Genomic DNA, 22,348 nt, shown 5'->3' with positions numbered 1-22,348 from the left:
TCTTTTGGGAAGTTTGTATTTCCCAACTGTATAGCCATCTTGTACAGTCACATCTTGTGTGTGTACAAAGGGAACACATCCATCAAATGTCTCCCCAGTGAACCATATGGTAAGCAAACCAGTGACCCTTGGAAATGTGATTTCGGGCTTGTTTTTCGCTAGGTGACTTAGAGACTCTTATAGACGTACATTTTCTGAAGCTTTTGGCAGACTGAAAAACTGGGTAAATCTTCTAGCAGGTTGTAAGACAGATCTCTGAAAAGCAGAAGATGCAAAAGGGAAAATCTGTTACATATTAATCATAAGGAAACATGCTTTGCTCTCTTTTCCCCTCCAAGATGATATGCCGTGTTTCCCGGAGAATAAGACCTAGCATGATTTTTCAGGAAGACATCCCCTGAACATAAGCCCTAATGCATCTTTTGAAGGAAAAATTAATATAAGACCTGGTCTTATTTTCAGGGATACACGGTATCTCCCAAAGGCAGACTCTGAACATTTCCCCAGCCCTGCCATGGAGCAGGTAGTCACTGGCATTATTGGATGAAACAGTAGATTCACATGTTTACTGAAATGTAACTGTTATACGTCTTTAATTGATTTAAATAATTTACTTAATGAATTTATTTATATTTTGTTAGTGATCATCTACAATGTTCTAGCTATTATCTTACTGAAATGAGTACAAATCAAATTAAATAATTGTTCCTCTGTTTCTAAGAGCTGCTATATCTCTACAGCTAAAAGAATCATTGTTGGTTCTCTTCTAATCAACTAAAATAAAACTCCAACCACAATTCCAAACATAGCACTAACTTTGAAATCAATCACTATGAGGGAGGAAAATATCTAAGAAAGTCTTCAGCCAAAACTCAACAAATTACAGAATAACAAAAACATCTGGATATATTTAGAGTATAATATAACTAATCTAAAACAAGTCATGGTAATTTGCAGAAAGCTTAAAAAAAAAGAAAGCGGGAAGATAAAGTAATGTACATATACATATACACATGTACACGCACACGTATACATACATATACACACATATATGTGTATATATAATCTTGTCTCATGTTTTAGAAGTTATCAGCTAATCAGTTAACACATTTTCATGCCTGATTCTAATTCTTAGAACCAGATCACCACTATGCAACTGAAAAATCAATACTGTTTTCTAAGAGGCTTTTTAATTATTTTATTCTTGTAGTTGATCACTTTATCCTACATGTATTGAATAGATGGAATTGGTATAGAAATACAATTCATTTATTACACATAAATAGTTCAGATGAAGCTGTTTGCAAACACAAATTTGCGGTTTATATTAGAACGTTGAAAGACCAGACCAAACCAAAACCAAAAAATAAAACAAAACACCCCCCCAAACCACACCTCACATCTATACACAAACACACCTGATAAACAATACAGTAAATATTTCTGAAAAGTAGTGAATGAAATAAAATGGACATGTATTATCAAAGCTGATAACTTGCTTCACTCAATTCCACAGGCTTCAAGGGGGCAAATCCTTCCAGTGTACCTCTTTGAGGAGGATACTTATACTCTTCTTCTACATAAAGACACAGTATCACCTCCTACCCACCTTCTACCTAATGACTTTCATGGTTCACATTGACAAAGCACTTCTTATACATAGATGCCATGTTTACAGCTTTATCTGAACTATTTCATTTAATCCTTGTGGTCGCCTTGTGAGGGAGACACCTATGATTATCACACAATGGGAAATGACTTGCCTAACTAATATCACCAGCTAGGAACTGGGGTAAGCCACACACTGCCAAGTAATTCCCATGTAGGTGAAGCAACTTGGGGCAAAACCCCTCATGTGCAGTGAAATTTCCTCAAGTAACAAGTACCCACTGGATGATTCAGCCTCAGAGGGGTGCTCTCAGACCTATACTTCTAGAATATAAAGTAGATAGTAGTAGAGGTCAGAACCCCGAGTTCTACTATCAACTTTCACTAATTCTACTTGGTTGACACACAGGCCGAAGCACTGATGTCTTTCTCAGTTCTCTCTTAAATGAAAAGACATCTGCTTTGCTGATCTTGCAGGGTTGTTGTGAAGAACAAATCAATATTCTAGGCTGAAGTGCTTTGAAAATGGCAAGATACTGCCATGAATGTCTTTGTGTTTTTTTAGGCCTAGACAGGAAAGTGTCAACTTAAGAAAAGAATAACTTGAGGAAAGAATAATGTTGTAAAGGAAGTGAGAAATATTAGGTTGGTGCAAAAGTAATTGTGATTTTTGCAATTATTTTTAACCTTTTAAACAGCAGTTACTTTTGTACCAACCTAATAATATGATGAAGAGCTAACACTGCCTGAGAGCTGGCCATGTTCCAAGTGCCAGTGTAAGTGTTTGGCATGTGATAACTCACTTAATCTTCATGATGATACTCTGATGGAAGTGGCTACATCTCCATTTTATAGATTGGGAAAGAGAACCCAAGAAAGGCTAAAGAACTTGCTCAAGATACTGTGCTGACATATAGGAATACTGGACTTGAACCAGAAAAATAGACCCCAGAGCCCTAGCTCGTAACCAAGTTGCTAGTCAGCCTCCCATTTTACAGTTCTAGACCTGGGTGGTTTACCATTCACTGCATGACATAATGGAGATAGACGTGATTTAAATACTGGCTCCCTACTTATTAGTTACAGTATGTAAAATCCTAGTCATGTTACTGAGCCAAAAATGAAGATAATTATGCCTATTCTGGGTGCGGGCGGCAGAATTCTGAGATGGCCCCTAGATTTCCACTAACTGGTACACATGTACTTTCTCTCAGTTATCCTATCAAACTACCTCTATTTAAATTTGGACTCTGCTACTTTCTTGCAGTGCGACCTTGACAGAGAATAACTTGAGGAAAGTGCTTCACTTCTCTAATTCTCAGTTTTCTCATCTGTATCTACCCCTTGTAGGGGTGATGTGGGGGTGAAGAAGAGGAGACTTGCTTTGCATTCCCTTCCTTCAGACATGAATGCCTGACTTCAAGGCTATTATGTGGTGTTATTGCGATTTCCTATCACTGAGCAACTGAGGTCTGAGTGATGTAGCAAGCTGGGGATAAGAGAAGGCAGAACCACCCCGGCAAACATTTCTGTTCTTCCACTTAACATTTATAGTGCTGCTTGCAGTTCTGCTACTAGGGGAAGCCTATTGTGGAATTACAGGCATTCAACTGCCACAGATGTGAAAACAGAGCCATGGCAAGAGATGAAGGGTCCTTTCATTAAGTCCCAACAATGCTTGAGAGGACGATAATAGGGTTGAGTGGCAGTTGAGGGAGAGGACTGAAAATGGAAGGCCAAAACAAGGCTCTTCAAATTCCTATGAACTACTTTTTTTGTACAACGTAGGAAAGGCAGAGAAAAAAGCTCCAAGTCAACAGAAATAACATATGCAAACTGTTTAACCATTAGTTGAAACATTAGAACATGGCACCCACAACTATACCGGAAGAATGTGTGGTCTCCTTTATCAAGGTTTGTGTGGATCTGATAACTTAATTTTTTTATTTTGGCATCCATGCTAGGCTTTTAATCTCTTATGTTATTTTTTTTTTTCTGCTCCACAAAGCCTTTAGAAGGGGAAGTGAAGTTATTTTGGCTTGTTCATATCCATTTTCTGAAAGGAAACCTGTGCCAGTTGAAACTCTAATGGGAGACTGTTTGGGATTTGGAAACAAAGGGTGCACTGCCATCCTTACGAGGGTCAGAGCAGAGAACCATTTCCCTGGCCCAAAGGGCGCAGAGGAGGCCTGACCTGGAGACCTGCAAGGAAAGCACTTTCTTCTCTTTTGAAGGATTATTGAAATAATGTCTGCCACTTCACCCCTAAATGGAAGCTGCCTGTTTACACAACGTTATTGCCTTACTGATACGCACAGCACTTGGAGATTAGGTAACTGATCACACACGATTTGAGGAAGAGATGAGATCTGTGCTCCAGTTAAAGTCCTGTTGAAACACAAACCAGACACGTGTCTTTTATTCAAGCATCGCACAGTGACATATTTTGATTCACTAACATTAAGACTGGTCAGGCTTTCAGGGCAGTGTCCATTCTGGGCAAAGTCAAGAGCCCACTCAGGTACTTACAGACTCTCCAGGCTCGCAGTTCCAGTTAAATCAGGAAATTCAGTTATTTGTGAGGCACCGTTCAAAGTCCTAGAAGGAAGGGTACATGAGTATTATTGGGAGAAGATTCTAGAAAGCAGTAATCTTTATTGCCATTTTCAAAGCACTTCAACTTATAATATTCATTTGGTTTTTACAGCAACTCTACGAGGAGAAAGTGATTTGTCTGTTAGATAAAACTTACAGTGTTCTTAGTTCAGGTAAATGTTGAAAAGCGGATCGTCCAACAAGCTGGATGGGGTTGTCATAGAAATGTCTGAAAAAATCCAAACACCAATATCTTAGTGTAAAACTTGAAGGGCAAATGAATGCCTGCTCAAAATTTCAACAAGTACATTAAACGCATTTATGTAATTTTGATTATACTGTATTACATAACTTTCTTGATTACTTGGTTTCAGGAAAACCCCAGAAGGGTTTTAACTCACCTTAAGAGGCTTTTGGTAAGAAATACACAGTACATAAAATTGAAAATTTCCGAAAGCAACAAGGCAGATATGAATGATAGTTACTAAGGAAAAAAGCAGGTGAACTAACTGTAGTTATTACTTAAAAGTCTTCCTTTGCCTCCAACATCTGTGGGCCATCCATTGAGTGGCAAAAAGGTAATTCAAGGTGCTAGCACATGTATCATTAATTAAAGGATGATGAATTCATATCTACATGAAGATTATATCCTCTGGTCAAATCTTACCATAACACACACAAGGGATTCCTCAAATTATCTGAGAAGAAATGAATTATCCTGGGTTTTTTTGTAATGTTAGATTTTTTTTTTTTAAATTTGTTATTGCTTGAAAAGGTGAGACATTATTAATGCTGGAAAAAACTTTGTTTTACAGATGTTTTCTGTTTGCACTGCCTGGTAGGTGGGGCCCCACATCTGAGCTATGATATCCTTCCAGTTCAATAAAATTCAACAAATATTCATTGGTGTCTACTATGCTCAAAGTCTGAGGGTAGTACTGCAAGGACTGAGAGACTGATCCATGAAGGCAGCTGTTGTTGGCTCACTACCATGTGCCCGGCATTATCCTAGATGCTGGGCGTTTGAAGAAGAATGATAAGATGTCGCTGCCATAAAGAAGCTTGGAATCAGTTGGGATAAAATAAATACATAAGATGATATAATTTTCTAGTTGACAAAGCATTTTCATGTCTATAGCTCAACTGATCCACCCAACAACTTAGTAAGATCCATAGCGTAGACACTTAGATTCTATTTTTGTTATTTTTGGAGGAAGAAACTGAGGCTCAGATACTCTGGCAAGTTCATTACCTCCCAGTGGTTCAATATTCTAATTTATTAAATTGAGATAATAATACTTATTTGTAGGGTTTGTGTACGCATTGAAAGAGCTAATGCATTGTGTAATACCTGGCATAGTGCCTAGGACATACTTGTCACCCAACGAACCTAAGTCTTCTTCTGCAGACTCTCTGACCTCTTCTTTTCTCTTGGATTGAACAATTGGTAAGAGAAATATAGGAATATAGGTCAACAGATTAAAAATGGAGTTTTCCTTATAATATTACATTATCCCTTATCAGCACTATGTGCTTATATATTCGTACATATGTACACTGGACAGATATGATCCACATGCTTGTATAAATAAGGTAGAAGTATCACAAATACAAATAAAGAGCTATAGGGTTCTCAGAAGGGAGTTCTCTCATGAGGTCAAGAAGAACTTCATGGCACTGTCATTGAAAAGAGACCCCGGGACACACAATTTCAACAAGCATCGGGAGGGAATGGAATCATAGGAGCGAAGGAAATGAGCAAAGAGCTTTGTTCTAGGAATTTAGCTTAGTCGGTCTGGGTTATGGCATAGGGTAATTGAGGAGAGCTTTGGGGAACTGGCTTGGGCCACATGGAAGAATGTGAATGTCAGGGTAAGGAGCTTGTGTTTAATGGAAATAGACAATCCTGAGTCTCTGTATGTTTCACAGCAAGAGAGTGATAACACGGATCTGTGCCTGGAGCCAGATGACCCGACCCTGCCAGTGGTGGAGGCAGGGAGTTGAGCCTTAGAGTGATAACAGTCTAGAGGTAAGGGCTTGCAGAGAGGCTGGTGTTGCAGGGGATGAGAAGTCCTGTATAGGACGAGGACTTTGAACGCAGAAATGAGGCCTGGGTAGCCAGTGCGACACAGGAAGCATTCCCAGAATGTGGAAATCAGGGTGAGCATGGATTAGGGTGGCAGTGACAAGACATAGAAACAGAGGCAGCAGCAAGGAGAGGAGAGTTTCAGGGAGAAAATAGTCAACATCAAATACTGGATAGAAAAGCTAATAAATATTGGAGGCTGTTAATCCCCCTCAAGTGGTATTAGCATATCAAAAGAGTGATAAAAAAACCCACACAAAACAATCCTGTGGCTGCTAGGAAAAAGAAGCAAATGCAATGCAATTTGCCAAGCTCTTACTATGTAAATACTCTCTAATGAGGATTAATGTTTATTGGCAATAAACTTTAATACCCTTAGTTTGCCAACATACTGTCAGAACATTTCAGAAACGATGAATAGTATTTTTCCCCCCACTTGTCAGGGCTAATTTGGATTCCAGCTCATTTGTGACAAATGCTACACAGTTCCAGATAGCCTCTTAATCAAGTTGGCACAGGACAAATACCTGCCAAGAAGTGCCCTTAGAGTCATGTTCAACAGTTGTCCTTACTCTCCTCCTCCATATTTGAGACTTCTCACCCATGACCTCTGGCCAGTATTGTGTCTCAAATCTGCCAGGTGTCTTTTAACTAAGAGCCAGCCTAATACTCACATATTTTCATCTTCCTGTATATGTACATGTGATCCATCTTATGTCTGTGCTAAATGTGAAGCATAGAATTAATTATACCTTGTAGTTGTAAGCCTATTTTATGCTTTTAATGGTACATAAATCCTCACAACCCCCTTTCTATAATGTATGTACATTTCTAGAATTACAATCAACTTGTAATTCTATAAATGTGACTCAATGCTTGGACTTGACAATCAATAGATATAGAGACTTAGCATAAAACAGTACACCACCCCCACATTCCCCTCCACCAATTTAGGCTGGAATCTATTGCTGTAAAGGACTCCTATTTGTACATAACAATTTACATTTCTAGTATCCTTGGATTCAAGTTCTGATGACTAGATGAACTTGACATTGAGGCTTTAAAAATCAGTTTTAGTCCTTAGAAAACAGAGAGGAGCAAAAACATTTCACAAGATTATTGTGAAGTGAGACAAGGCATCTGAAGACATGAAGCATAATGTGATGCATATTGTAGGTCCTAAGAAGAAAGAACTTTTTATATAATTTCAGCATTCAGCTAAAACCTGGCAGAACATCTCTCTCTCTATTTCTCTATGTAGATTCTTAAATTGACTATGATAAAACTTGGGCAAATGTAGAGCATTCATTGTATTATATTTAAAATTGCAATACATTCTATATTTCAGCATGGAAAAATAAAAACGAACTATGGCCACTTACATTGTAATAAGAGAAGGGTTGCCAACAAATGCTTTCTCAGGTATTGACTTGATGTTGTTGCTATGAAATCCTCTAGAAAGAGAGGATAAAATGATTTATAGAAAATAATGTGTGGGGTGAAATTATTTAATAGTGGCCCCCCCAACCTCCCCCTGGTAATAAACAACACATTTAGTAACTGTAGGAAAAAGTTAAATTCCTCAATTGCATTTTGAAACTTATGTGCCCTCACGTACTCTCTAGGAGAAAAAGAAATCAAAAGCTATCATCTTGAAAGAGGAATAAAGAATCTGAAAGTAATAATTGTGCTTTATGGAAACTTACGATCTCATGTTATAAAAAGAAAATCCATCTGTTAATACCCGATAGAGCACCATTGTATAACAACTTGAGACAGATGGAACCATCTTTGGAGAGAGGATTATGATCACTCTTCCTGACCCCATTTGAAGCTAGAAGAGAAGGTTGACTTAAGCTGCAGTGAAGTTCAGATTGAAGTAATCGCCTTATGAGGACATTTTCTAAGCTGAAAGAAGGTGGTCAGGGAGTCTGTAATAACAAATTGATTCTCATCTGTCGATGCTAATGTCTGAATGGCAAAGGGGCAGAGGCAAAGATCTTTGGTGCTATGTGGGCAACTGGCTGGATAAGATGGGTGATGCTCTTTGGTCTTCCTGACCACAGACAATGATGGCTTCCCAGTTAGGCCACAAGTGGGCTTTGCTGAGGCAGAACCTTCTAAAGGTTTTTTTCTTATAAGCAAGCCTTGCTGTCTACCTCCTTTAGCTGTGTGCCTTATTTCTCTCTTCCAGGAGAATAGGCTTTGTTTGTTTTTTTCCTTACATAGGTTATTTTTAGGTAAAAGGAAAGCTAATTAAATTACAGTATATAAAAGACAATATATGCAACCTAATAGCTGAAAGTTAGCTTTACTTTAGTAAAATTGTGGGTTTTTAAAAAAGTTAAATAAGATTCACGAAGCATTTAAAGAGTGTGAAAGCATCTATAGCATAACACTAGGCACGTACATTTTATTCTAAATTGCGTAGCCTTATGCAACCTAGAAAAATTTGTTTTTCGAAATGTCAGCAAATAATTGAATTGAATTGAATTCTAATAATTGAATTGAAATATTGAAGTTCTCTACAAATCCATAAAGTCTATAAATATTGGGGGAATATGGATTAGGAAAGGAGTATGGCTTAGAGAAATATGCTTTTCCTAATACACATATATTAGAGAAACCCATTATAAATTTTAAAAAGATATCTGATGTTTGCTGGTGATAGAATCAGTTAAAATATATTTCAAGTGTACTTAACTGTCATTTATATGAATTAAAACATGTTTTCTAGTAAGTTACATTATGTACAAAAATCAAATATATTTTAAAATAAATCCACAAAGAATAGAGATCTCTCATTAAATTTCTCCTAAGTACTTACAGTTCTTTAAGGTTGGAGAGTGTCCTGATTGCAGTGGGGAATTCATCAAGATTATTGTAATTCAAATCTCTGAAAATAAGAAAATAGGATTTTCAGTTTTTCATGTAAAAATTCATATATACTACGTTTACAAGGAAAGTTAACATGCTATGTCAATGGACCAGGATCATTGATGAAAATTCTCATTCATTTTCTTTATGGAGAGAGATTTGCTCAGTTCGCTGACCACCCTCATTCCACAAGTATCTGCATTAAAATGGTCATTAGACTGATCGTGACAAATTTCAGAGTCAAGACCCAACAGCTCAGGGGCATTTTTTAAAAGGGAGGGGACATGTAGCAGTATTAATGTCCAAATAGGAGGGACTTGGCCAGGTGTTGGCCAGAGCCTAGCTCACTAAACTGCCAGCATGTATGCGTCCTGCTCTGGGTTCCTGATTCACATGCTCTTTCTTGTTCCCTCCTTTACTCTCTTTTCCCCCTGGATTTTAGAGTCTCGCCTGAGAGGACATCTTGGAGAGCTGCTTTGTCCCTCACTCCTGTAGCACTCCTGTAGCACGCCTGTATCCCTCACAGCCCTCGTGGCTTCCAGGATGACAACCTGCTTCCGGAGAGGTTTATATGGCACAGGGTACTCTTGGGAAGGACACTAGGTCTAGAATTTTCTCAGGGTCACAAATAATAGTAATGATTCAGATCAGAAGTCTGATCTTGGTCTGTGAGGCAAACCCCAAATCTTTCATGCACAGAGATGGAAGAGCCAAACAATTACAAATCAGTAATTTCTTTATTTGTCATGACATAAATGGCTTTTCAATCCGTTATTCACGAGAGCTTTATAGATTTACTCCACCTTATATCTACATCTTCGTATGAAAAGGAAATTGCCTCCTGGTCTCTGGGAATGGCAGATTTCCCAGATGACACAGAGAAACCTTTTGGTCAGGCAATCAGATGTGGTTAGATCTTCCTCTGAGGAGAAGAATTGCTATTTAATTTTAAGAGTGAGATAATTTGACTGAGTTAAACATGAATCAAGATTCCTACTTGTCTGGCACAAACTATCCTTAAGCTATACTGCAGGCAGGAAACTCATGTCTTTTGCGGACATCAATTTTCTTCCTGTTTGTAAATCTCTCCAGATGCTCTGTTTTGATTAAACAAGGATTGGGCCCTTATAAATTACTTGGATTTCTAGCGAAGGAAAGGAAGAGGTTGGGAGTAACCAATTTACTGATCCTCTGTAGCCCTGGGCGAGATGAGGGGAGGGGGAACAACAAGATTCACATGAATTTGTCCTCAAATGTTTTACTCTGTGGTATTTATATGCAATCCTATGTCCTTACCTCAAACAAGGGGGAGAAATGGGGGGGAGAAGAACTATTTATGGAAATACCCATCAAAGCCCATCTTATTTTTTTGTTTCTGTTGAGTTGAAAAGGGCTGGAAGGTGCTTTCCATTGCTGAGATCCCCAGCCCAGCTCAGTGTAGATAAGGGAGAAGTTCTCATTTTTCCCAGCAGTTGATGGGAACTGCTTGCTTATGCCATTAAGTTGGCATCAAAATCCTGCCTGGACAAATTCATCTTTGGCCTCGTTTATGAGGATGATTCCTCCCTTCTCAGATGAAACACAGTGACTTAAGTAACCCTGGAAGAGCTGTTAGTGCTGATCAACCTCAAGAAGATCACCAATAATAGATGGTCCTGCAGGAAACGAGTGGACCTAGACCTGGTTGGAAGCTGAACTGACCATGTACAAATGGCTAAGCTCAGTATGCAAATGAATAATGGGCTCCCGGGCCACAGGACAAGTGATCTTTGGTCATCTTGTTCTGCAGTCCTGGTCAGAGCCAGCATTGTAGATTCAGTGGCCTTGTATGAATATAAAAACATGGGGCTTTGGGTTGTGGGCACAGCTGGAACCACCTTTTTCTCACAGCACGCTGGGAACCCTCACTGCCTGTGACCCCGCCCTCATTCTCTCTCTCCCACTCAATGGGAAGAGCAGCAGCACCTCACCTGGGAGAAAGCTCAGCCCAGGTGTGGCCCATAAAGATCCCTTCTCGCGGTGGCTCTGGGAGACACTCTAGGTTACATTCAGCTGGCTGGGCTCTATTTTTATTACAGGTAAAAACTCAGAATGGAACTTTTGACCTATTTCTTGGAAGTAGAATATAGCAGTAAACATAGATTTCATAGTCAAAAGAGAGATGGAAGCAAAACCCAGTTATGCTATTGACTAGCTAGGTAATGTAAAATATCTTAACTCCACTAGAGCCTAAGGTGGGCCGTAATGGCTGCTCTCATAGGATGTTTGCAGGATTAATGAAAACAAAGTACACTAAATATTCAGCGTGATATTTGACTATAGATATACCTAGTACATGGTAGCCACCATTACTTTTTAGTCTTCAGAATTGCTTTTAGCACGAACCCTTTCTGTTTCCTAAGGAGATGCCTGTTCTTCTCAGATCAGAGCCTCAGGCATTTGCCCAGTTTGCGTCCTCTCCTTCAGTGGGGAGGACTAGACTCAGGAGTGGTGAGCCTGACTGACAATATAGAATTGATCCTTGTCAGAGAATACACATTCCTAAGCAGTCACTGCTCAGTGGAAAGCATCTCATTTTGCTTATAATGACTCTAACTAATTTATCACTCTTGTTAAATTAGAATAAAAATCTCAATTTTATTGTTTAGCTTTGTGAGGTGTGTGCTTGTGTGTAAGATAAAACCACTGTAAATATTTGTTGAAAGCTAAGCAACTAACTGAACCAAACAGCAAGTTTGACTTTCAGGCTATTTTGATTCCTTCAGAATACTCATGAAAACACTGAAAAAAGGGAAACAAATAAAAGGTCAACTCACAAAGTCTCTAGGCTGTGGAGCCCATCAAAGCATTTCTTTCCCAGGGAGTGGATTCTATTGTTATGGAGATGCCTGCAGGAGAACGTCACAGCGTAGTCAGGAAGGCTGCACAGAGAAACTTAGGCACAATATTTTGATTGCTTAAATCCAAAGAAACCTATACTAAAGAATGCACTCATGCTATATAAGGGATACTTTCTTTAACAATTTTTAAAAACAAAAGGTTATATGCCCCATTCACTTTTACCACAGGTGATTCTATACCATAGAATTTAAAAGTCAAGTTTTTACCTTTTGGGTTTAAGCTATCATGGAATGTATCATAATATGAGCAATGTGATTGATAAAAGCAAACTCAGGTTGTCCAGTGTGGTTTTTCAGTCTATTTTCCAGCATGGGTTTTTTCAGCATGGCTTTCGGATGTAGGGCTTAAGGAAGATAGAGTTAGAAAGAATAGCTGGATTTCTGTAAATCCATTCCCTCTAGTGGAGGAAAAATTAAATCACCTACCCAGCTTTTGGTGGCTCTCTGACATCATCTTTGTGTGTGAAATGCAGGGTAGAAATTTGCTAATATCACCAAAAATGCCTTATTCTTTCAGACTAAGGTTTTTATTCTTTTCTTTTGTTTGTTTTTATTCTTATAAATATATTTTGGTTTCATGTGAGATCTATGTGACGTTTATTAAGACTCTCCTACACGCAACACATGGGGAAAGGGACTTGAGGGGAACCTAAAAAATTAGATAAGAGAGATGCTGGCTAGCTCTCAAAGTACAATATAGTACAGTGCAAGAGATAGATATGTAATCAGGTAAAGTGGAATAATTGAAGGCAGCAGTGGGCTGGTGGGCAGGTGTGGAGTGAAGGGAGAAATAGTGCAGAAGAGGCTTTGCTCAAAGTTCCTATACAATTTGATCCTACAGCCTTGCAAGCTGCTGTCATTTTTCTGTATCAGCATCGATTGACTATTATATTATACACAGGGGGCATATTGCTACACTCTTAAAGACTGATTATTTTTCAAACTATTACTTGAGGATCATTTTTTTCAGGAGAAATAATAAACATTTATGTATTTATTTTTAAATTAACCCACACTGATAGTTTTATTTTTATTCGTATCACTTCTCATAGAAGGCAGATATGATAAATTTGGGGATTGCATCAACCAATTAATTCTTTTTTGCGTCTTATTTTTTGACATTCAATATTATTTTATATTAATTTTAGGTGTACAGCATAGTGGTTAGAAATTTATAAAATTTACGAAGTGATTCCCTTGACTAGTATCCACCTGGCACTATACATAATTATTATAATATTAATGATTATAGTCTCTATGCTTTACATCCCTGTGACTATTTTATAACAACCAATTTGTGCTTAATCCCTTCCCTTTTTTCACCCACCCATCCTAAATCCCCCTCCCAATGGGCAACCATCAAAATGTTCTCAGTATGTATGAGTTTGTTTTTGTTTTGTTTGTTTGTTTATTTTGTGCTTTAGAGCCCACTTATATGTGAAATCATGTAACATTTGTCTTTGCTGTCTGACTTATTACACTCAGCACAGTACCCTGTAGGTCCATCCATGTTGTTGCAAATGGCAAGATTTCATTCTTTTTTATAGCAGAGTAATATTCCATTGTATATATGTACCACCTCTTCTTTATCCAGTTATCCATTTAGGGACACCCAGGTTGGCTTCATATTTTGGCTATTGCAAATAATGCTGCAGTGAATATATGGATGAGCATGTGCCCTCGAAGTAGCATTATGGGTTTTTTTGGATAAATACCCAGAAGTGGGATTACTAGGTCCTTCTTTGTCTCTTGTTGTATTCTTTGTTTTAAAGTCTATTTTGTCTGGTATAAGTATTATTACCCCAGCTTTTTGTTTGTTTGTTTGTTTCCATTTTCATGAAATATCTTTTTCCATCCCTTTACTTTCAGTCTGTGTGTCTTTTGATCTGAAGTGAATCTCTTGTAGGCAGCATATATGTAAGGATCTTGCTTTCTTATCCATTTAACCCCCCTATCTTTTGACTGGAGCACTTAATCCATTTACATTGAAAGTAATTGTTGGTAGGTATGTAGTTATTGCCATTTTATTATTCATATTTATTTTTTTCATCTTAAAGAAGTTCCTCTAACAATCCTTGTAATACGGGTTTGGTGGTGATGAACTCCTTTACTTTTTTTTGTCTGGGAAGCTTGTTCTTTTTGCTGTTCTGCGTGTTTTCTGCTACCTCATCTTCTAAATTGCTGATTTGATCCTCTGCTTCATCTAATCTGTTGATTCCCTCTAAAGTATTCTTTTCAGTTATTGTATTCTTTATTTCTGTCTGGTTCTTTTTTATGTTTTCTATCTCCATTTTTATGTTTCCTATCTCTTTGTTGAAGTTCTCCCTGAGACCACTGAGCATCTTTTTAAACAGTGTTTGGGACTCTGCATCTCGTAGATTGCTTGTCTCCATTTTTGTTTAATTCTTTTTCTGGAACTTTGTTCTGTTCTTTTATTTGGGGCATGTTTCTTTGTCTCCCCATTTTGGCTGCCTCCCTGTGTTTAATTCTATATATTAGGTAGGCCTACTATGTCTCCAGGTCTTAATAGAGTGGCTTTATGTAGTGGGTGTGTTATGGGGTTCAGTGGCGCAGGCTTCCTGGTCACCTAAGCTGCGCATTCCAGGTGTGTTTATTGTGTGGGTTGTGTGTGTCCTCCTCTTGTAGTGGAGCCTTGGTTGCTGTTTGCACATCAATGGGAGGGCCCATTGCTTGTGAGGACTGGCCATGACTACAGTGGAGGAGTTGTGGTGCAGGGGCTGATCCTACCCACCAGGATCTGCCTCAGCAGGGCTCTGGTGCCTGCCCAATCTGTCCCTTGTGTATGTTGTCCTTGAAGGCAGCTGGGTGATGCCCCAGATTGTTTTGAAGCTGGCCACTGGGCAAGGCAGCCCCAGGGCCACCTGGGAGGGGAACCACTGCAGGTCAATTTCAGGCACAGCCCATGCCCCACCCGGGGCCACCCGGCAGAAGCCACAAAGAGAATCTGTAGAAAATCTGTAGATGGCTGTCACCCATGCCTTGTTTGGAAGTGCCTTGAGAGATCAAGCTGTGAATCAAGGCCAGCTGCTGCTAGTGCTGGGCTTAGGGCAGCTCAGCCAGAGGTACGGGACATACTCAAGCCAGACGATACTTGTCTGGATTCTGAAAACCTTTGAAAGACTGTAGGAAAGTCTGCAGTATCAGTCAAGACAGGTGGTTTGTATGAAAAAGCCACTGGAAGTGGCATGGGTATGCTTGAAAGTTGGGTGGGGCGGGGTCTCAGAATCACCAGGTCAGGGTGAACGAGTGGTGTCAGACAGCTTGCTGGAAACTAAGATATGGCGGCTGCCTGCATCTGCACACTTCGAAGGGGGAGGGCTGAATAAAGAAACAATGACTTCTGCCTGCTCTTCCATCCAGGAGAAAGCTTCCCCTCCAGCCTTTGTCCTGAAGCCAGACAACTCAGTTCCTCCTTATATGTCACTGTCCTCTCTCCAGATACTGCCCCAGTGCTGGAGCTCAGATTTCATTGGTATTTCATTGGTAAGTCCACGTGCATTCCCTTTAAGAGGAGTGCCTGGGACTCCAGCTGCCCTACGTCTTACTCAGCCACAATCTCCGCTGGTTTTCACAACCAGAAATTATGGGGATTTCTCTTGCTGGTACTGGAACCTTTGGCTGGGGAGCCTGATGTGGCACTGGGACCCCTTGCTCCTTCAGGTGGGACCTCCATAGCCGAGATATCCTGCCCCAATTTTCATGGCCACACATGGTGTGGGACTAGCCCACTCTGCAGCTCTGCCCCTTCTACTGGTCTTGAGGTGACTTCTTCTGCATGTCCTTAATTGTGGGGCTTCAGTTCAGCAAGATTTTAGGTGATTCTCAATGATGGTTGTTTTTCAGTTTAGTTGTAATGTTGATGTGATTGTGAGAGAAGGTAAGCACAGCTTTTACCTACTCCACCGTCTTTCCTGGACTCCTACTTGAGAATTATTTTGATTTATTGAAATAATGAAACCTAGACCTATGGGGGAAAAAAGTCATACACATGCATAGCTCATGGTCAGGTTTGTTCTTGCTTCTCTTCTTCTTTTCTTGGTAGGGGTTCAAGAAGTACTTATTAAATAATAAGAAGGGCATATTTCAGTTTGACTTGAATTGTAAATTACTATCAGAAATAAGGCATTTTTACTAACTTCAGTCACTGTGCTGATTGTACAGTGTGGTGATTACGTGTACAATATACAATGGGTTTCCCTAAAGAAGAAGTCATATTTTATTATCTTTGAATGCCCAGCAGTGCTTGGCACTTAGCAGGTGTTTGATAGATGCTGTTTCATTCTTTTACACAATTAGAACCCTTATGAGTCATTTTGGGATGGTGTTCTGGGGGTTTCCATCCTCAAATGACCCTATTCAAGGTTTGAAGGGCCAGGACTTTAAGGCCAAGGTCTTACAGTGAATTTAGAAACTTTTAAAAGGGAGAGAGGAAAAAAAAAATCAATAGAACTCACAGAACTACCAAGCTGGAGAGGTTTCCAAAGGCATAGTCTGGTATGTGGTGTATTTTGTTGAGGGCCAAGGTCATGGCCTGCAGTGCTGATAAACTTCTGAAAGCTTGGACAGGGATTTCTGTCAAAGCGTTGTCATCCAGCCACAGGTGCCTCAGGGAATGCAGGCCACTGAAACAGCTTGGGGGCACGTAGCTGATGTGGTTGGCATCCAGACGCCTGGGGGAAGAAAGCAAGCAAGAATGGGAAAGGGGCAAAGCCTGGGCAGAAGAAGGGGCTTGCAAGAAAGCCCTCAGTGTGTTGATCAGCAAGAGTAAAACAGGGCCTGAGGCCCTCCTGATTCCCTAATGTCTGGAGCATTTTGCTCTCCTGGTAGGTAGGCTCTCTTTTTCACCCAAGAGTAGAACTGTTTCTTCTTAGGTCCCCAAGGTTGTAAAATTCCATGGCGATTCTCTTCCAGGCTTGTGGGTTACAAGCTTTTATGCGTGGAAGTGTTCTCCCCTGACGTACAGTGTTTCCTCGAAAATAAGCCCTAGCCAGACAATCAGCTCTAATGCGTCTTTTGGAGCAAAATTAATATAAGGCTCAGATATTATATTATATTATATTATATTATGTTATGTTATGTTATGTTATGTTATGTTATGTTATATTATATTATATTATATTATATTATATTATATTATGTATTATATTATATTACATTTTATTATATTAGTAAAGACCTGGTCTTATATTATAGTAAAATAAAACTGGGTGTTATATTAATTTTTGCTCCAAAAGACACATTGGAGCAGATTGTTCAGCTAGGTCTTATTTTTGGGGAAACACAGTATAAAGTTTCAGTGTGAGGATCTTTTATCTTTCTTTTCTGACACCAGGAGAAAGACACCCTCTTCCCTCCCTCTCACCCCAAGCCAAATACACGGCTTTGCGTTCCCAGGACTATTTTGAACATACTAAACATACTAATCTACTAGTTTGTTCATTAAGCTCTGGGAAAAGATTATTTCAGTATTTGAAAGGGACTGAGAAATTTTTAAAAGCTGTTAGAGATAGCCTCAGAGAGAAGAGAGGGGACCCCCTTCTTTTTTCTTAGTACAGTGCCGAAAAGCCGCCAAATTGTTGGCTTTCTTGCTCATCCTAACCATTTGCTTTGGGCAGATGTTTGTTTGTCCTGACCTTTTAAATGAATAATGAAATTAACAGTGTTCCCAGTTTTTCCTTCCCCTTTCCACACACCATTTTTTTTTTTTTTAATGGGGAAATAGATCTAAATATAAGTCTGGGTAATGAGCTCTTGCAGCTTCAGAGCCAGCAGGGGGAGTGCAATGCATTTATTTCCCCCCAACCCAACACACACTGTGGCTAAAATGACAATGCCTTAACTTTTCTTGTTGAAGTGGGTGAACAGACACAAATTAAAATTTTCTGTAAGGTACACAATCAATAGAACCACCATCACTCAGCTATACTTCACCCATGTTTTCCCAATCTGTTCTTAAGGCTCACACATTTGTTTGCATTTTTCAAAGCCAAGATTGGAAAAAAAAAAAAAAAAAGAGTTGCATTTTAAGCAATCCATGTATTCGGAAGGATTAGAAAATCATGAGTGGATTTTGAAAAATATTTTTGGAAGCATTTAAGGCTAAACAGATGTCGGAAGCACACCAGGATCACAAAACAATCCCTTGCACACCAAATCTAAATAATTTAGAAAGAGGAAGGATTCTCTGAGAGAGGGAACTAATTTATATGGAAAGTGGCTTCCTCACTTTTGGTCACAAATGTCACTTCCCTTGTCCTCTGGCTCCTACTTTTACTGATTGAATGGGAACAAGTGATGTCGTCAAGGCTCTGGGCCAAGTGTTGATGATAACAGAGATAAGGTCACTGGAACAAATTTTAAGAGTTTCGTGTCCGAGCCCACTCACAATTAAATTTCCAGTAGAGCAACTATCATTGTAGGCAGCCGAAGCACAGCTTCCAAATATCTCAAGGTTCTGTCAACAAATGGAGCTGGAAATGCTTAGGAAAACTCAACACTGCCTCTTCCCTTTTCTCCAGCATCAGGCTTAGCCCACATTCAAATAAGGTGTAATTTCACAGGGGATGAGGAGGCGATTGGTTTTGTTCAACTAGAAGTAAAGTGCATATGTAAACTCTCCTTCACGATTGCACTGATTACAGAATGAAGACTGTGTCATTAATGAGCTTTCGCATTTTAGTTGACGTACTGTCCAATTATTGCCTGTTGCTTCTGCACTGAAACTCCAAATAACTTCTAGGTAAGAGTCCTGAAAATGACTACCCTTGCAGTTAAGTGCAAACATTGCGATACATTTACACAAAAGGCTCTCTCAGCATTGAGTCATAGCCTTGTCTTCTTTGATATTTAAGTTACTGCCAAAGTTTCTACTGGATCTTGAAGTGACCCTGGGATCAGTTTCCAAAATTAAAAAGTCCATTTCTTTGGGTAGATGTCTTTTATGAACCACTTTTTCCCCAGAAAAAAAACCCCCAAACAAAGAAAAAGATGTAATCTGGCCTCTACACTGTAAACTTAAGAGTCATTTGCTATCTGAAATGAAATGAGTAAGACAGGACAATTCTTCACAGTTCTAACACTCCAAGTACGAACACTCCCAGACCCAGTACTCAGGTATCCTAAGTGCAGCACTAAAAGGTTTCTCTGCCTGAACGCTTTCTTCCTATGAGAAGCTCCCAATAAATGATACTCCTTCTAAATACAGTGTTTGAAGTCCATGTCCACCTGGCCTCAGTGGTCCAAACCTAATTCAGAGGGTGGTATATGTCCACACTCAGAGACGTTATCTTATTGAATCTTAACAGATCTCCAGATTAAACTGGAGTATGGAATTGATTATCCAGCCACTCATACGGGTGGTTGTTACAGAATAAGGTTAAGACGGTGGACAAAGCAGCTGGCAGGGCACAAGTTGTGCCTACTCAGTGAGTAAACCAAGAGCTCAGATTACATCAATCTGGTACTTTTGGGCAGCTGGACATTTTCTATTCATATACTTGGAAAATGCAATATTTAAGCAGTGGGGTATAAGAAAAACATCACTAGACAGAACAGGAAAACACAAATAAAAACGTGGCTCTATAATATTATCAGGAGCAACAAAAATTTTTAAGTGTTTTTTAAGTGTTTCTTTGTTATTTCTATTCCATACAAGTCACAAAGCTTGTGTGTGTGTGTGTATGTGTAGGCATCTCAGAATCTGTGAATTAGTGCAGAGATTTGGGGTGAAAAATCTTGGGTTCAAATCACTGTGTTCTGTCAACAAATGAAGCTAAGTCAATACCTCAACTTTCACATCTGTAAAATGGGGATGACCCCGCTCTATCTTACAGGGTGGCTTTATTAAAGAAAATTGTACAATGGAGCATTGTATACTATAAAACACCCCAATTTTAAATCATTTTCACCTGAAGCTGGTTAACAGTTTGTGTTTTTGTCTTTTAGCCATCAAAACCATTCAGAAACAGAGGTAAACTCAAATTTTGCCTTAGTCAAAAGTTACTTAAAATGAATACTAGTTTGCCAGTGAATTTCAATTCTAAGAAATGCAGACTACTTCTTTCATCCCTCATAACAGAAGTATTTAAGAGGTGTCTGCAAATAAGAGAAGTCACCCTTATTTTAGCCTTCAGTATTATCATTTTGTGTGTATGTGTGTCTCAATATCACAAAGGGCAAAAAGTGTTGTTCCTGATACATTATTGAACATAACATCTTCTTTCTAAAGGCCGGAGAGGGAGGCAAGGAAGCTAATGTGACTCAGTGTTCCATCCTGGGCAACTGGGTGGGTGGAGGCTGTGTAAGAGCAGGGAGTGGGAGGGCTGTGTAAGAGTAAGAGGAGGCTGTGAATGTTACCCAGTGTTGTGCAAACTGAAAACGAAATGGAACTGCATGTTCACTGTGAATGCAGTTCTGTAATATCAATGTATTCTATGTGGTGAAGAGCTAGAAGGTAAGAGGCAAAAAAAAAAAAAAATCGATCTTTTATGTCAGACAATGGTCAAAAAATGCTCATTTTCTTACCTTTTGTCTGAAGATTTTTTTCCATAATGTTTTCATGTATAAAAGGTTCATTGTACAAATTTTGTTTTTTAAAAGAAACATTTAAAAAAAATCTGCTCTACATCCCTGAAAGGAAGTTTTTATTTCTAAATGGCATTATTGTAGGGATTAGAGAATCTATGAAATCATTCTTACTATTGTTGTTCCAGAAAATGGTCCGTTACGTATATCTTTTGTATGATACCTTGCCAGTGTATCACACAAACTTATATCTTTGTTTGAGAATGTCTTTGATGAGCCATTAACCACAAGAAAGAAAGCATTAGTCAAAAGATAAGCCATTGATCTTGGCTAATTCCATATCTGAGATGACTGTAATAATGTCAATTATTAACATGGATGACTTGAGAAATGAAAAAACCAAAGGTGTGAAGAATGTTGCAGCCATAGTTATAATAACTTACAAGCGTTCTTTCAATAAGCAGAATGATGAAGCACTATATTTTCATGACTGACATTGCTATTTTATATTTGGATGAGCATATTTCTTCATAAGTTTTAAAGTGACCAACTCTCTTGTAACACACTTTTGTATATTTTGTAAGGCCATTTTTAAAAATTCATGAATAGTCAAAGTCCACAGTGATTTTCTTCATTTATAAAATCTTAAGAAATTAAAATATTTTTAATTATTCTCTTTATTATTGCTATGACATGAAATTATGTAGTTCCAACGTTGTGTATAATATAATTCAATAAGGTACCTTAAGTCTTTGTTTTGGTGAAATTTTACTGCTTGGAAATTTTATTGCTTTGGAACCAATGGATCATTGGAGTTGAATTTATTAGGAGATCATTATGATAGTATGATCAGGATAGAATTTTATCTATATGAACTCTTTTAGATTCAATTCATATTGATTTATATGGATTCTTCATAATAATATGAGTCACTTTTGTTGTTAGTATTGTGTTTTTTTAATACTTATGGAGTGGTCACAATGTGAAATTTTAATAAAATTTCCCTCCCATATCCTAGGAAGATATTAAGTATGTGAATATATACAAACATCATGATTGCTCATATGGGAATTTCTGCTTTTGTTTTTCTAGTATTATCCATCTTATTTGTTGGTAAATTTAATGTGAACCAGGAAGAAAAATGATTGCCTTAGACTTACTTCTGAAAAGGTAAAAAAGATTTTTCCATTTCTCCAGCTTGGGGAGAGGTAAAGTGTGCAGATTCACTGAAGTGTAGTAATTTTGAGAGACCAGTCAACTGGCTTGACTAGTAGCCAGATGAAGTGCCAACAGAACCAAACCTCTGTCTCTCTGGCATCAATGGGGAGTGCAAGATTCCAGTGAGAAATACATTTAAAGTCAATTTATATTAAGTTGCTCAGTTTCTCAGAGGGCATCACTGCTGTGAATTTTATAACTGGAAGATGACCTACAGCCAAAGTAACATGAGCATTAACTTCTTCAGTTTCATTTTTCCCATAGAAAACAAAGCCCTTCTTTTTGTTAGAGGCACCATTAGTCTCCCAGGTACCACCAGTGGTTGAAATCTGGGGGTCATTTTTGAATCTTCCATTGCCTTCCAGCCAATCATTCACCAAGGTCTTTCCATTTATCTTCATCTCCGAGACTCTCCATTTCCACTGTCTAGTTCAGTCTCTTATCTCTTCACACCTGCATTACTACAACAGCCTCTGAGCCGCTCCTTCTGCCTTTGATCTCTTATCTCTTCAATTAATCC

General features: G+C 38.7%; 1 protein-coding gene across 1 annotated transcript in view; it reads right to left on the bottom strand.

Moving 5' to 3' along the window:
* LGR5 (leucine rich repeat containing G protein-coupled receptor 5) overlaps window positions 1-22,348 on the bottom strand; it is a 114,915-nt gene that overhangs the window by 12,597 nt on the left and 79,970 nt on the right. Inside the window, exons 5-12 of the mRNA XM_081060244.1 lie at window positions 16,542-16,757; window positions 11,983-12,054; window positions 9,117-9,185; window positions 7,672-7,743; window positions 4,361-4,432; window positions 4,138-4,206; window positions 3,925-3,996; window positions 190-255 (exon numbers count right to left, since the gene is read on the bottom strand). Coding sequence (XP_080916370.1) covers window positions 190-255; window positions 3,925-3,996; window positions 4,138-4,206; window positions 4,361-4,432; window positions 7,672-7,743; window positions 9,117-9,185; window positions 11,983-12,054; window positions 16,542-16,757 — 708 coding nt within the window. The remainder of the gene's footprint in view (window positions 1-189; window positions 256-3,924; window positions 3,997-4,137; window positions 4,207-4,360; window positions 4,433-7,671; window positions 7,744-9,116; window positions 9,186-11,982; window positions 12,055-16,541; window positions 16,758-22,348) is intronic.

The sequence above is a fragment of the Rhinolophus hipposideros genome (genome assembly GCF_964194185.1).
Source record: "Rhinolophus hipposideros genome assembly, chromosome: 9".
NCBI lineage: Eukaryota > Metazoa > Chordata > Mammalia > Chiroptera > Rhinolophidae > Rhinolophus > Rhinolophus hipposideros.
This window is presented reverse-complemented; position numbering and strand designations above follow the sequence as displayed.